The sequence below is a fragment of the Crotalus tigris genome, unplaced genomic scaffold (genome assembly GCF_016545835.1).
Source record: "Crotalus tigris isolate CLP2741 ecotype Arizona unplaced genomic scaffold, ASM1654583v1 scf7180000017765.3138416, whole genome shotgun sequence".
Classification (NCBI taxonomy): Eukaryota; Metazoa; Chordata; class Lepidosauria; order Squamata; family Viperidae; genus Crotalus; species Crotalus tigris.
Window position 1 is genome coordinate 1683268 of NW_024096620.1, and position 16772 is coordinate 1700039.

The 16772-nt window shown below is 36.1% G+C and overlaps 1 protein-coding gene across 9 annotated transcripts in view; it reads right to left on the reverse strand.

Annotated features, from left to right (window-relative positions):
- DYNC1I1 (dynein cytoplasmic 1 intermediate chain 1) overlaps positions 1–16772 on the reverse strand; it is a 252049-nt gene that overhangs the window by 135332 nt on the left and 99945 nt on the right. For all 9 annotated transcript variants that reach the window (XR_005556459.1, XM_039341469.1, XM_039341465.1 and 6 more), the window contains 2 exons: positions 12115–12277; positions 7878–7977 (listed from right to left, as the gene is read on the reverse strand). Coding sequence is in view for 8 of the 9 variants with exons in the window: in XM_039341469.1 (XP_039197403.1) it covers positions 7878–7977; positions 12115–12277 (263 nt within the window). In the remaining variant the exon portion in view is untranslated. The remainder of the gene's footprint in view (positions 1–7877; positions 7978–12114; positions 12278–16772) is intronic.

A 16772-nucleotide genomic window follows, 5' to 3' on the forward strand; every position in this document is an offset into this window, starting at 1 on the left:
GTAAGAATTTATTTGACTAAATAATAAGTGTATCTTAGATATGATAACTATTTTGTAATGAGCTAAGGGAACCATGGGTTATCCGAAACCTAAATACTATGGACACTAAGCTAACTGGAATATGTAACTGAAATTAGATAAAAGTTAAAAACAGGACATGGAGGCGTATAAGTCAAAAGATATTGATAAATGTTTTAACTGATTGAGTTATAACTAGCAATGTATTAATTTGAATGTGATATAATAACCAAGGGAAACAGAGAGGGAATTTTTGATGATGTAACCTGACATATATGAAAGAGCTTGTTATGGATTACCCAATCACCATGTTGCTTCCTTAATACCTGGAGCTTTGTAAAATTGGAAAATTAATAAAACTTGTTTAAAAAAAAAGAAAAAAAAAGATATCAAATTTGGCTTCTACTGTATGTCACAGAGCATCCAGCTATGTATTCTTGAGAAGTCTGCATGAAAGAATCAACATCCATTCTCACTTCCTAGTAGCTGATACTAAGAGTATGCTGTCTGTGATACAGGAAATAATATGGAGTCATCAAGCATAATATCCATAGAATGATAGCTTGATCCTCTATCTAGCTTTTTAAAAAGCTATTTAAATTAATGGTCATCACCCCATTGGATTACAACATCTACATTTGCCCTTAAATTTTAGGCTGTGCTTGCTATCTATTCTTGACAAAATATTAATAGACTGTTGGAATTATACTATTAGAAGTTATACTAACCATTGTAAGCCATGCTAAGCCATTAAATACAAGACATGCAGCAAATAAATTTCATAAATAAATAATTTCTAATTTTATAAAGGAATTACCAGCTTTTCTCCAATAGACTTGTGCCTTTGACAGAAGCACAATAAAACAAACTTTGTATGTGAAGATTCAGTCACTTATCCATTTCCTTTTACTTGTTTAATGTTTGCTTGTCTTCCGCCTTATTAATCATAGGAATCATATTGCTTTATTTATATCTGTAGTTATTAAATATATTTCTCATTGTTTCCTGTTTTCACAATGTGAATAATCATAACTATCACTACACATTTCACTTGGTTATAATACCCAGAACATACCCAGAACATTTAGTAGTATATATTATAAGCACTAATATATTATACCGTAATGATAAAATAGTGATATATCCTTTATTTGCAGTACAACTCTGCATCTACATCTATATCTGAGTTGGTCATATATATGATTTAGGTCAAATATTGGACAGCTTTCAACAAAGCTTCATTTGATAACTGTCAGCAACAGAATAAAATGGCCACTTCAAGAATAACATTTTGGGCACATTAAAAAAATGATTTTTTTCCATTGTGCAATTGGTTGGTCTTATATTTTCTGCAGAGTCATATTTTCAATATTTTATATGTCAAGTATTATAACTGGTTGAGTGGCTTTGGATTTGAACCTTGAGTTGGGGAGGAAGTGCACTGTTCATTGGTCAAAGCAAAATATTTCAATAGGGCCTCATCAGATGGGCCTTGCAATCCAAAATAAATAGTGTATCAATAATCAGAGGCAGTTTGGAATGAAACTACATCAGGGAAATTAATGAAAATCAAAAGACAGGTTTTTCCCTGAAGTGACTATTTAGGGTGAAAGACTGGCTTTACATATGAAGATATTTTTTGATATTTCTACATTTATTTCTGATGATCAATAACATAAGTGCTTACTGACATTATATAATCTTGGTTAACAGAAGATTCCATTGTGTGGCTTTCATTGAGCTACTCAAGCATTGTAAGCACTATAATGTATGAGGCCATATAACTATCCTCAAATTGGCACTTTTTAATTATGATAGGATTACAGTTCCCAGTCAGCTTAATTATAATATTCTGGAAGTTGCAACATCTTTCTCAAACTACCAGAAAATGAAAGACTGGAACACATTAGAGTTTATTCTGAGTACATCTGCCTATTTAACTATAAATCTGAAGCATGAAACCTAGGGATCAGAAATGGCGGCAGTGAGAGTAGCTGAGGTGAACATCTAAGAGAGATAAGATCTGGAAGAAAAGGTGAAACAAGGCCACCCAGAACAAAGACACAGGAGACAAAAATACCCTGTATACTTTCCTGCCTGAGGGAATGAACAATTATATTTTGGCAGTTGCCTTCCAAGTTGGGCTTATCTTGCTGTTGCGGGAATACTATAAATGCTGCTTGTTAAAAAACTATCAGATAAGAATTCCATGTAATTCCCCCTCCCCTTGAATAGTCCAAGATAAGTTTTTCTTCAGGGTTGTTTCCTATTTCTGTGAAATCCACATAAGCCTATAGGCCACCCACATACTTAGCCATATCTATTGCAAAATGGATTTAATTAAAACACATGAATGCAAAAACCACTCTGGCAATAAAGATGAAGTTACATGCTATAAATAAAAATGAGCTTCAATATCTGCATTACTTCTCTCAAGCTAGATGCAGGTTTGCATTTCCTAGACCCAAAATAACTGATTCAAAATATAGCAAGGCTGTTTGTTATCTTAATATAGAGAGTTGACATGTCATATTTGTTTCTTTATATTAGCATCACAACAATCCAAAAAGGCGTGTTATTTGAACAACAACTTATAAGAAAGCAACTTATAACTCAATTGATATTTTTGAGGAATGTCACCAGGACCTTGAATCAACAGTCAGTTGTTTTGTGTGTTCTTATGAATGGTATAGTCTCAGAAGAAAATGAAGAAAAGAAAAAGATTTGGAACCATAACATGACATGATTGTAGAGAACAAAGTAAACAGATATTTGTCACCAGATATACAAAAATAATCAGATGAGACTTTAAAAAATAAGAAGAAAATAAAAATGCCAATCTGAGATAGTAATTGGAAGAATTTCTTCCTTCTGGATTTACAGAAGAGGTTTGTTAACGTTTTGAAGACACTTGATATAAGCATATTAACCATTTGAATGGATTAAAGGACAAGATAGTTTTCTGTAAAAGAAAGGAACCCTGTTGGCTTGTTTAATCAGGATTAACACGGAATATGTTGTTATTTTGGATGGTTCTTTTTGGACTAGCTGACATCTGGCTTAGAAAATACATTATGTATTGGATTTGTTTACAGTTAAGAGTAGAGATTTGGAAAGATGAATTTCATATTTGTTAACTGGTTTGTTGGATTGCCACACTTGGATTAGGAAAGATATTAGGATTTCCTAATATTTAAAAATTGAACTATGATATGAAGAATTTTATATCTGCTAATTAGAAGTGAAGAGCTAATGAAACTGTTTATATTTGTCATGATGAAGGTGGGGAGTCACTTTCTTAGGGATTTTTTTTTCTCTTTCTCTTTTTATCCTTTTATTTATTTTCTTGCACTTTTTATTTTTTCTTTCTATTTTTCTTTTTAGTTGTGTTATCTTTTACTATTGTAATTAAACTTTGAATAAACTTATTATAAAACACATAAAGCACAAATTTTAATTCCCAGCAGAGGATTTGAATCCCATAAAATAACCCCATATTACCTATATTTGGTATGTCCCAATAGGACAAAATTTGTCATGGGATGCTTCACTGCAGTCAATGTAACCAAATATTTCAGTGAAAAGTGACTCTCCCACAAACTTCTTTCATTGCTTGCTGTCTATCCCATTGAGGATACTGAGATGTTCTGCATGTAAAACATATATTCAACAGTTAAGTTTTACATCCTTTTTCAAGGCAAAATGCCTTCTTACAAATGACCATCTTAATGTGGTTGTAGCTGCATGAACATGTATGACTTGGTGGCATTTAAATCCTATTTTCTTTGAACAACCAGTATCACAAGTTTTTCTCAACAGCAGCTTGCCACATAATATTACAATCTTCGTGCCTGTTCTTCAAAAATTTAAATTGAACACTTTTGTACAAACTCCTCCCAATTAAATAAGTTCTCATTCAATCTCCAGGATCTTCTATTCCCGTCTTCCGAATATAACTCCATCCACACAGGACTATGATCTGACAATGTTCTGGGAAAAATTTTCACCTTCCTCACTCTAGGGAGGAAGTCACTAGTAATAAAAAAAAATCAATCCTTGAAAATGACTGGTGTCTATCAGAATAAAAAGTAAAGTCTCTATCACTTGTGTTCCTTTCTCACCAAATATCAATAAGCTCCAGTTCTTCCTTCAAATCAAAGAAAGTCATAGGTAGTTTAGTTTGAATAAAAGTTTTAAAGGAACTTCTTTTGTCTATAGTTGGGTCTAAAACCCCATTCCAGTCACCCATCAAAATTACCGATTTATAATCCAACTGAGTATAAAGAACATTTAAAGGACTTTTTTACTATAAATATGAATAAGGGAACATCAATGTCTATGGTGTGGGACGCTAGTAAAGCATATATGAGGGGAATTTTGATTCAATTGAATAAAGTTTTTTAGGGAAAAAGGGTCACAAAGACGTAGAGAAATAGAAGAAGAGATCAAATCAAAAGAACAAGAGTTGGTTCTTAACCCTACTGATAATAATTTAAAGGTATCTATAAAGATGCTTAAGGAACAATTTAATATGTTGATGGCAGATCAGGTGGCTACCAATCTGTCGTACATGAGACATAATACTTTTTGCAATGCAAATAAGCCTGGGAAGTGGTTGGCTTATCAATTACGAAAGAAACAGAAAGCTAGAATTATAGAGAAAGTAAAATATAAAGGTACTGAGGTTTTTCAGCAAGATTTGATTAGAAAAAGCTTTTTGGACTTTTACACAAAATTATATTCAAGTGATAATATAAGGGGTTTGGATATAGATAAATATTTACAATCAGTACATTTTCCTAGACTTTCAGAGGAACAACAAAATGGGATGAATAGTTTAATTACTGTGGAGGAAATTGGTTTAGCTATTAAGCAGTTAAAGGTTGGAAAGTCTCCTGGAACAGATGGACTGACTTCTAGGTATTATAAGATCTTATCTGAAGAAATGATAGAGCCGTTAAAAGAACTCTTTAATAGTATTTTGTTGGGTATGCAAGTTCCTCCTTCTTGGAAAAGAGCCTTTATATCACTGATTCCGAAGGAAGATCAGGATCTTACAGAGCCTAAGAATTATAGGCCAATTTCATTATTGAATGTTGATTATAAGATTTTTACAAAAATTTTGGCAAATAGATTAATGCAGGTCATGAAAGATTTGATTCATAGTGACCAAGTAGGATTTATAACAGGGAGATATATGAAACATAATGTCAGACAAATTATCAACTTAATTGAGTACTTGGATAAGAATAATCAGATTCCTATGACTTTTATCTTTTTGGATGCTGAAAAAGCTTTTGATCAATTGGACTGGCAATTTTTATTTTCTTTGGTAGAGAAAATGAATTTTGGGGATAATTTTTTACATGCACTTAAAGCTATATATCAGCAGCAATCTGCACAAATTGTTGTAAATGGGGGATTGACTGAGAATTTTAATATTCAAAAAGGGACAAGACAAGGATGTCCATTATCCCCATTGTTATTTGTTTTAACATTGGAAATTTTATTGACTCAGATTCGGGAATCGAAGTTAATTAAGGGTGTAAAGATAAGGAAGAATGAGTATAAATTGTGGGCATTTGCGGATGATTTGGTTTTAATTTTGGAACAGCCGAATCAGGCGATTGATGGTTTATTAGAACTTATAACACAGTATGGGAATGTTTCTGGTTTTAAAGTTAATAATTATAAGACTAAGATATTATCTAAGAATATGTCAGTTAAAGAAAGGGAAAGTTTGATTAAAGCCACAGGTTTTCAGATGGTAAAAAAGGTTAAATACTTGGGAGTATATCTAACTGCTTCAAATGGAAAATTGTATAAGAACAATTACGAACCATTATGGGCAAAAGTCCAAAAGGATTTAAGAGATTGGAAAAAATTGCAATTGTCATTGTTGGGGAGAATTTCAGCTGTAAAAATGAATGTTCTACCAAAGTTTCTTTTTTTGTTTCAGATGATACCTATTCTTAAAAAAGAGGCAAATTTGGAGGAATGGCAAAAGGGTATCAATAATTTTATATGGGCCGGGAAGAAACCAAGGGTTAAATTTAAGATATTACAGGATGCTCGAGAAAGAGGGGGACTTAAGGCACCTAATTTGAAATTATATTATGATGCAGCCGCCCTAACTTGGTTAAGTGATTGGCTTAATTTAACAAATATGGATATTCTTTTTTTGGAAGGTTGGGATTTAATATACGGTTGGCATGCATATTTAATTTTTAATAAGAAAGTTGATCGGACTTTTAAATCACATATTTTGAGGAATGCCTTACTTCGTGTTTGGAAGAAGTATTATTATAGATTAAATTATAAAATACCTATCTGGGGGATTCCCAGACATGCAATTGAGGGAACCTCTAAGGGGACAAATTTTGATAAAATCTCATACAAAGAATTGTTAATTTGTTCTGGTTCGAATTGGCATTTGAAATCCCTAGATGTATTAAGGCAGCAAAATATTCTACAGTCATGGTTTCAATATTTACAAATAATGGACAGATGGACTGTAGACAAGAAAGAGGGAATAAGACTAGAAGACAGACAATTGGTTATTCAGATTAAAAACCAAGGTCCGGCTCATATAAAAAGAATATATAATGTTTTATTAGAGTTAGATTCGGAAACAGAATTGGTTAAAGACTGTATGATTAAATGGGCTCAGAATATACAGGAGCCGATCTCATTGGATTTATGGGAGACAATTTGGATAAGAAATGTTAAATTTACACAAGCTCAAAATTTGAGAGAAAATTTTTATAAAATGTTTTATAGATGGCACTTAGATCCTAAAAAATTATCTTGTATGTATTCCAACATATAGCCCAAATGTTGGAGATGTGGCAATAATGGTGCGACATACTTTCATATTTGGTGGAATTGTAAAAAAGTAAAGACTTTTTGGATTATGATTTGGTGGAACATTCAAAAGATTTTTAGAAAAAAGATAAAGTTTACTCCTCAACTATTTTTACTTGGTATTTTTGTTGACTTAAATGAAAAAGAAACTACTTTGATATTGAATTTATTAACTGTAGCAAGGTTACTAGTAGGTTTATATTGGAAGAAAGATTCTTTGCCTACTTTAGAAGAATGGATATTTAAAGTATCTAGTTTTGCAGAAATGACAAAAATTTCTGCTTATTTAAAGGATCATACACAAGAAAGATATATTACTGTATGGGGAAGGTGGATAGATTATATTCAGAAAAAGTATGGAATTAAAAAGTTTTATTTATTTTATGAATGAATATCAAATATTATAGAGAATTGTTTTATAGGTTATGGAGTTAAAGGTTAATTATGATATTTTTTTTCTTTCTTTTTTTTTCTTTTTTCTTAATTATTATAATTTTCTTTTTTTTTTAACCCTGTATTCTGCTCTGGGAAGTGAAGGGAGGGGTGGGGGTGGGAGGGAGGGTAAGGGGGGTTTTCTCTATTTTAAAATTTTATTGTATTTTTATAAATGATTGTATGTTTTAAAAAATAAAAATTTTCAATTTAAAAAAAAAAACTTAAATTGAAGTACATGGAATTATTAGCATTATAGTGTGCTTATTTATTTTATTATCTTTTAGACAGTCTTATTCCTAGTGTGTTTTAACAGTAACTGCCAAGTTTAACACCTAGTTTAAGTTACATATGGGTTCCAACACCCATGGATGATTACAAGAAAGAAAAGATAGTTAAATGACCACAAAATTAAAAGTCTGTTTCTTTTCCTTATTTAAAACATGTATATAGCTGTCAATTTTTCAGCCAATCAAAGATTTAAAACAAGCATATAAACATATAAAATCATTTTAAAAACAATAAAACATAAAATATTAAAAAGAACAAGTTTCAAATCTTACCTGAAGGGACCAATCCATACAAGTGACAACACGATGCTTAGACCAATGCTCATCATAAAACTGTCGGCTGAAGGAAAGGTTGGCTCCAGCTTGGACATCACTACATGGATTTGAACAAGGATTGTGTCACTACTTAAGATTAGGGCTGACACTTTAAAATAATAAACTGTTTTGTCAATTATTAATTCTGATTGTTTCTCTTTTCTACTAGATTCCCTTAGTTATTTCATTTTTTTATCTTTCTTTACCTGATGCTCTCTCTGTCTGTACTGTCCATAATTTTAACCAAAGGAAAGAAATGGTCTAAGTATAAATATGTTATATCTAAACAATTACGATGAGTGAAAAGGGATGGTTCTATATTTGTCTAAATTCCTTAATTTACTCAAGCTGTAGAAAATCACAAACAATATTGAACTGGGAGGAAAATCTATATAGTTTTCTTTCTTAATTTAACTTTAATTTCCTACATTTCATATAGTCTTCATTGGTCCACATAAAAAATAGTTTCCAGAGTATAGCATAAGTTCAAATTGGCTTAGTTGTGATGCTGGGTTTCACATTATATTAACTAACACATGAACTTCATGTGGAAAACTGCTATAGAGGATGTCACATATATTTGTGCATGCTGTGAGTGTTGCTTATTAATTATTCAATAATATACTGTATTATGATTTGGAACAAATTAACAAGCAAACCAGCTAATAGTATCTATCCCAAAATGGAATTGGATTTTGGACTATGACTCCCAAAATCTTGCAGTCCGCGTTGTAATTGAAACTAGTATTCCCAAACATCTGAAGGACACTTATTTGCTTTCTAGGGGATATTTTGAACAAATGCTGAGTATTTCCATGTAGATTCAGAAGTTCTACATATTATGTAAACCACAGGTCCCCAACCTTTTGGGCACCAGGGACCGGTTTCATGGAGAGAGGTTTTGCCAGGACTGGAGGGAGCATGGTTTCATATACTGCCTGCATCCTGTGGATGAGGCTTTGCTTTTTTGCACAGACTGGTTTCTGGCATGCCATGGCCCGGTGCCAGTCAATGGACCGGGAGTTGGGGATCCCTGTTCTATTCCACCCCCTGCTCAAGCAGAAAATCCTAAACCATTTCAGGTAAATGATTGTCCAATCTCTTTTTTAAAGCCTCCAGTGTTGGAGCACCCACAACTTCTGGAGACAAGCTGTTCCACTGATTAATTGTTCTAACTGTAAGGAAATTTCTCCTTAGTTCTAGGTTGCTCCTTTCCTTGATTAATTTACATCCATTGCTTCTTGTCTTGCCTACAGGTGCCATCTCCAGTCCTTTTTTTTTTCATTAAACTAGACATACCCAATTCCTGCAACCATTCTTCATATGTTTTCGCCATCAATCCCCTAATCATCTTTGTTGCTCTTCTCTGTACTCTGTCCTCAAACTATGGCCTGCAGGCCACATGCACCCTGCCTTGTCTTTTTATCCAGCCTGCTTCAACCTCCCAAGTAAGCTGTCCAATTGTGAGGAGAGGGTGGGTCGATGATGGCGAGAGCCCCAGCCAATGGCAGGATGGCAAGTTGGTGGGAGGAAATTTTTCCCCCAGTTTCTCCCTTGCATGCCCAAATGTGCACTTGTGCTTTGGCCATGCCCCCTTCCTTTCCTCCTCTTGCCTCTTCGCATTTTTATCTCAGAGCTGGGCTGAGAGATTTAGGCCTTGCTTGCAGCCTTGGCCTTGCTTAGGGCAACCAAGCCGGGTGATGATGACTCCACTGCTGCTGTTGCTTCTGAGGAAGGTCCCTCGCTAGGCGCTACAGAACGCAAGCTCCAGCTTCCACCACTGCTGCTATAACTGCCATGCCGGGAAAGAGGAAACTGGTGCCGCCGGCCCTCAACATCATTCCCACCATCGCCGATGGACCCAGCCCCACCAGCGGCAGTGAGGGTGACGGCTCTGAGTGGGATTGACCCCATGAGGGTCAGAGTGGGGCTGCTGGAGTGGGGTGCAGGTTATGGGTCTGAGGGGAGCGGGTGAAGGGCAAGGTATTTGTGAGGGGCAGCTGGGGTGAGAAAAAAAGAGAATTTGCTCCTGGAAGATTATTTCAAGGTTGCGAGGGGTTGTGTGGAGCTGAGGCAATGAAAGGTCTGGAATGCCAATCAAGGAGAATATTTCTGACTCGGGGTTAAAATGAAGGGTCCTTGGGGGGGGGTCTCTGAGGATAGTAGTTTTCTTGCAAATGTTTCAGGACCCAAAGTGGGATAATAAGTGAACTGATGATGTTACCTAGTTTGGGTCATGAGATGTCTGCAAGAAAGCCACCCATCTCAGAGAGCACCAAGGACTTCATAGCCACCCTTTCTTCTCCTATTCTCCTCCTCCATTCCACAAACTCCTTCTCTTCTGGCATTGCTGATGTTACCCTAGTTTGGGTCATGAGACATCTGCAAGAAATGCTGAATGGAAATAGCACCTTGCCTTTCTGACAGATGTAACATAGCTACTCAATAGTTTCAGTGTGCAACTTCAAGGAAAGGGGAAGCTCATCTGTGATATGCATTCACATGTGAAAGCATTTGAAGTAAAATTGGACATACTCATTAAACAAGTGAGGGAGGAAAACTTCTGCCGTCTTCCCACAACTCAAAAACTATTTGCGGAAAAACTAGCAGTTACATTTCCAAACAAAACATGTGTGGATTCACTGGAAATGTATATTTTCTTCACTTAAAAACTCATTCAAATAATTAACCAATTCATTTTTCTTGTTTCATTTTTTCATTTTATACTTGATTTTACATTGTTCTGTAATCATTATTTTTTTTCAAACTATAGTTCAGCCCCCCAACAGTTTGAGGGACAATGAACTGGCCCCCTGTTTAGAAAGTTTGAGGACTCCTGTTCTAGAGTCTCAACATGTTTTTTATGGTGAGGTGACCAAAACTGGATGCAATATGCATTCCAAGTTTGGTCTTACCAAGGCATTATAAAGTGGTATTACCATTTGACGTGATCTTGATTCTATCCCTCTATTAATGCAGCATAAGACTCTGTTAGCCTTTTGGATTCAGCACACATACTTAAGTAATTGTCCATAGGACTCCATGTTCTCTCTCGCAATTACTACTGTTGAGCCAGGAACCATCTATTTTATACTTCTGCATATTTCTCAGATTTTTTTCTTTTCTCAGATCCGTCTCATATGAAGAATCTGAGAAAAGAAAGGTTGACCCATGATTTGCTTTGCATATAGTTTACATCAGGGGTCCCCAACCCCTATCCGTGGACCGGTACCTGGCCACAGCATGCCAGCGACTGGGCCACACAAACAAGCAAAGCTCCATCTGTGGGATGCAGGCAGCACACAAAACTATGCACTTTCTGGTCCATGGAAAAACCTTTCTCCATGGTACCGGTCTCTAGTGCCCAAAAGGTTGGGGACCTCTGGAATAGAAGACCTCCAAGATCCCTTTCCACTCTGTTATTCTGCTTTTCTGTTATGTTTTGAAGTACTGGTTTCAATGACAATAATGACTGGAAGATTTTGGGACTTGTAGTCTAGAACCTAATTCCACTTTGGGAAGATTGTGTTAGTTGATTTGTTTGTTAATTTGTTCTGAATTATAATATTTTGAATAATGAATAAAAAACACTCACAGCATGCAGAAATATATGTAACATTCTGTTTAGCAGTTTTCTATGTGTACACATACATATAAACACACACACACACACACACACACACACACACACACACACACACTTTCTAGAATATAGCCTGTAGAATCATTCAAAGAGCAAAGGGATATTTACTCTAAAAATGTTGTGTGCCTTTTAATTTAAAGTCTAGAAGATATTGTTGATCTAAATCAGTATTTTTCAAACTTAGCAACTTTAATATATGTGGACTTCAACTCTCAGAATTCCCCAACCAGCATCTTAAAGTTGTTATGTCTGAAAAACACCAATCTAGATAAAAGCTGATATATTCATTTCTTCAATATGTCACAATAAGATTATGCAGGATAAAGACAATTGAGAACCTTGAAAGCATCTAGAATTAATGAAGAGGATTAATTCATTCATTAATTAATAAAAGAGTAAATATATTTTATTACATCACTGAACTCAGATTATCGCCATAGATGTATTGAACAATGAGGTGTTGCTCTCTGTAAGTCAGAAATGCCCATTTTATTTACTGATTGGATTTTTTTTAAAAAAGGGGGGGGGGCTTGGGGGAAAGAAAGCACTGACCTATCTTTTTCCTCTATATCCCGGCCACTGTAATCAAAGAAAATGTCCGAATCTTCTGCTAGAGCTCGCTCAATCACACGTATTGTCCGGTCAAAAAATATAAGGAATTCTTCTGAATGTAGAATCTGTTGCTTTTCTTCCTCTGTCAATTCTCTAGGAGGAGCTTCCAAAAGAATATTGGCAGCATTAAACATACAAGCATTTAAATATTTCCAGATGAATCTTACTCTTCAGCAAAGAAATGAGATCTTCCTATGAAACCTATAGTAAAATTGGTAAGACTGGATGGTTTGCTGCTTTTAAAGGAAAAAAAATTGAATTCATTAATATAGCACTACATAATCTTAGAATACGGCTTCTATATCAAAGACATCCTATATCCTGCATATTTATTGTTATGAAGAAGAAAATAGTTAAGATCACAAAATAAAATAAACTTCACATTCAGATTTCAGGAAATATTTTTGATTGATGCTTATGACCCAAGCAAGCTTGGAAAAGCAGTGTAACAGCCTTAACAAAAAAGTAGTCTTAAGTGCTCTTTCAATACAGAAGCCATCTTCAATTTCAGTTTCAAAACCAAACAAATTCTAAAAGGTTCTTAAAATATGAAGTTGAACTTGACTCTTGATGGCTAAATGAATACATCATGTAGTTTTATTGGCAGTAAGATGGAAGTAGTTTGTTGTGCTTTCTTCTGGGATTTTTTTTTTTTTTAATTTTCTGTCTCAGATTTTGTGATCACTTCCTATCCCAGTATAACTCTGTTTTTTCAAGATAAATGATGGTCAGATATGTGCTAAGACTTAGCTAGGTTAAAATATTCTTAACTGATTAAAATGCATACTTTACTCAATTGATCATAAACAGAAGTTACAAAAAGAAAAGTTCTTGGAGACAGTTTTATAACATTGGACCTTTCTAATTACTGGAAACTCATCATGCTCAATTTTTTGAAAGTATTAGAATTCAATTTAAAATACATGGATCAGGTTGATGTATTAGGAAATTTATAAAGGTTTTAGAGAATTAGAGAATACATTTATTGTAGATAATATGTTCCAAAATGTGGTTACCAAGGCATGATGATAAGCTTCAGATTGTAAAACTGAGTGAAGATTGAATATTTATTAGAGAGTGATCCCACTATAATACCAAAGAAGAAACCAAATACTTTCTTATGATGTCCATAAACATTTTCATCCTTCTTCTTTGTTTAATACCCAAATTATATCTAAATGTTCCTTACCACATTATGTTAATTTAGGTCATTCTAAAACAAACAATGCCCTGCTATCTCTTTTTAATTATTTCTATTACGTTTGAAACAAGACTAAGTGAATTCTATCCCATATTCCCCACAGAACATATACAAAAAGCCAGATAATTTTAGGTGTGCAAACAGGTAAGAGGTCATATATTGCATTATAACATCAGCATACCAATTAGCACCAATCAGAAATGTTTTAAATAGATAAAACAGAGAGAGAGAAAGAGAGAGACAGGTATCTTTTACCTAAAAGTGGTATTGTTGATGAGGCTCATATTTCATACTAAGTCATAATGCAATTTCTTAGATTTTGACATAGCACAATGTGCAATTCTAAAACTGTATAGATGTAAACCCGAGCTTTCCAAACTTTCTCACTTCATGGCAGCCTTAATGTCTTAGTATTTTTTTTCACAGAGCCCCAGTTTGTATGTTCTCTGGCAGATATCAAAGTGTCATTGTCTTTCCCTCAAAAATTTAAAATATCCCATGGTGATCATCTAAGTTCACTGTGAGCACAGTTTAGTAACTATGGCTGTAAAGCATATTTCATAGCTTAGCATTAGTAAATCAAGACACTGCACTTTTTCAACAAACTATATTTGAACACAATCAATGTGTGCCATATGACTACAAAAATATAATTTCGGCCTTAGTAATTGGAACATTAATTTTACCATTCTTTGTATTGTTTTTAAACATGAAAAAATGTAAGAGAAGCATAGAACATGATGGATAAAAATCATTTCTGTTTAACATTTTGGCAAAGCAAGTTTTATTTTAATGGCACAATGACTGCAAACAGCAGGTGTCCAGAAATTAAAATTAGCTAATCTTATGTATAAATATGAAAGCATAATTGTTTTAGACAATGAAGACAGGCTTAAGATACAGAAGGATCTTGACAGACTTGAACATTGGGCACTATCTAACAAAATGAAATTCAATGGTGAAAAAAGTAAGGTTCTACATTTAGGCAAGAAAAACCAAATGTACAGGTTCAGTATAGGGGGTACCTTGCTCAATAGTAGTAACTGTGAGAGGGACCTCAGAGTCCTAGTGGACAATCACTTAAATATGAGCCAGCAGTGTGCTGCAGCTGCCAAAAAGACCAACACAGTGCTAGGCTGCATTAACAGAGGGATAGAACCAAGATCACGTGAAGTGTTAATACCACTTTACAATGCCTTGGTAAGGCCACACTTGGAATACTGCATCCAATTTTGGTCAAAAAGATGTAAAAAAGATGTTGAGACTCTAGAAAGAAGAGCAACAAAGATGATTAGGGGCCTGGAGGCTAAAACATATAAGGAACAGCTGCTGGAATTGGGTATGTCTAGTTTAATGAAGAGAAGGACGAGGGGGGACATGATAGCAGTGTTCCAATATCTAGGGGCTGCTACAAAGAAGAGGGAGTCAAGCTATTTTCCAAGGTGCCTGAAGGCAGGACAAGAAGCAACGGATGGAAACTAATCAAGGAGAGAAGCAACCTAGAACTAAGGAGAAAGGGGCGTTGTCTTACCTGAACGCCTTTTCTCAGCATGATGATGGAGAATCCACGGATGGGTTGTCTTAATCTATCTGCTCCAATTAGACTAAGTCTGAAATTTAGTACCGCCCCCTATATGCCAACTGCACCCCAGTTTTAGGCTAAGGTGATACTCAGACTTTAGTCCGACGCGTCTGATCAATATGGGAACCAGGCCAACTGACCTAATGGGAGGGAGTGGATTCTCCATCATCATGCTGAGAAAAGGCGTTCAGGTAAGACAACGCCCCTTTCTCCAGCATGATTGGATGGAGAACCCACGGATGGGACATACCAAAGCCCTGTGTCCCTAGGGTGGGGAATTAGATTGGGCCTGGGTCCCATCCAACGTTAATGTGTGTTCTAGAACCTTGCGGTCAAATGAAGCCATAGAAGAGGCATATATATATTCATCTTGTAGTGACGGACAAGGAAAGAGGGTGATGCCCATGTTGTTGTTCTATAAATTCCCTCTATGGAGGCCTGATTAGACCAGGCAGCTGTAGCAGCTGCGCCCGGGTGGAATGGGCCGTGAAATGCCTAGGAGCTTGCAGTGACTGAGACTGGTATGCCAGAGAAATACAAACTCTAATCCACCTGTGTATTGTGGTTGAAGAAACTTCTGACCTAGTGATGAAGGGTGATAGGACACAAACAGAGCCTCTGTTCTGTGGAAAGATGAGGTTCTCTGTATATAACAATATAAGCCCTGCGCACATCCGATTTGTTCCACTGAACCTCTATGTCATTAGATGGGTTAGGACAGAAGTCCAGCAAAACTATTTCCTGAGATCTATGATACAAGGACTTGACCTTAGGCACGAAGGAGGGGCCTAGCCTAAAGATTACCCTGTCCTTATGGAAAGTACACAGGTCCTTCCTCACTGAAGAGCAGCCAGTTCAGAGATCCTACTGGCTGAAGTTAAAGCAACAAGAAATGCCACCTTCATCGATAACTGTTTGAACAAACCAGTGTCAATAGTTCAAAGGGTGCGAAACAAGAGCCTATAAACCTGATGAAGATCCCACGAGGGGTATCTATGTACAGTTGATGGTCTGACGTTGTTAGCTCCTTTTAGGAAGGAGCGTATCATAGGGTGATGTGTTAAGGATTCATTGCCGCAGGAAATAACTGTGGCAAGTGATGCTACCTGCCTGCGGATGGTGCTTGTGGAAAGCCCTTTGTCTAGACCATCCCTCAGGAACTCCAAGATAACTGGCATTGAAACCGCCAAAAGGTCAATTTTTCGAACTGAACACCAATTACAGGAGCCTCTCCACGTGGCATCGTATATTCTATTCGTCGAGGGTCACCTGGATTGCTGAATCATAGCTATGACCTTCAATGAATATGAGTCTCGGCCTAAGGCCTGCCTCTCAAGTGCCAGACAGTTAACTGGAGCCATTGAGGGTCTGGATGGCGTAGTTCCTCCTGAATGTGGGAGATGCGATTTGCTGGGATCCTCCATGGAGGGGATATGGAGAGCTCCATCAGGTCGGCGACCAAGAGCATCTCGGCCAATGCGGCGCAACCAGGAGGACCTCTGCTCGTTCGCAAAGGATCTTCCTGATTGTGGCAGGAAGAAGCAGCAGAGGAGGGAAGGCATAGAGCACTTCCCTGGGCCAGGGACTGCGGACTGCATCTGTTCCCTCCGCTGATGGAGATGGGAACCTGGAAAGGAACCTGGGAAGTTGTGAGTTGATTGGGGAGGCAAAAAGGTCTAAGGTTGGGGAACCAAACCTGTCCACAATCTCTCTGAACACCTTCGGATCCAGCTGCCATTCGGAATGATCCACGGTTGCTCTGCTCAGTGAGTCCGCCTGTTGGTTGGTCACTCCGGATATGTGCTCCACCCTGAT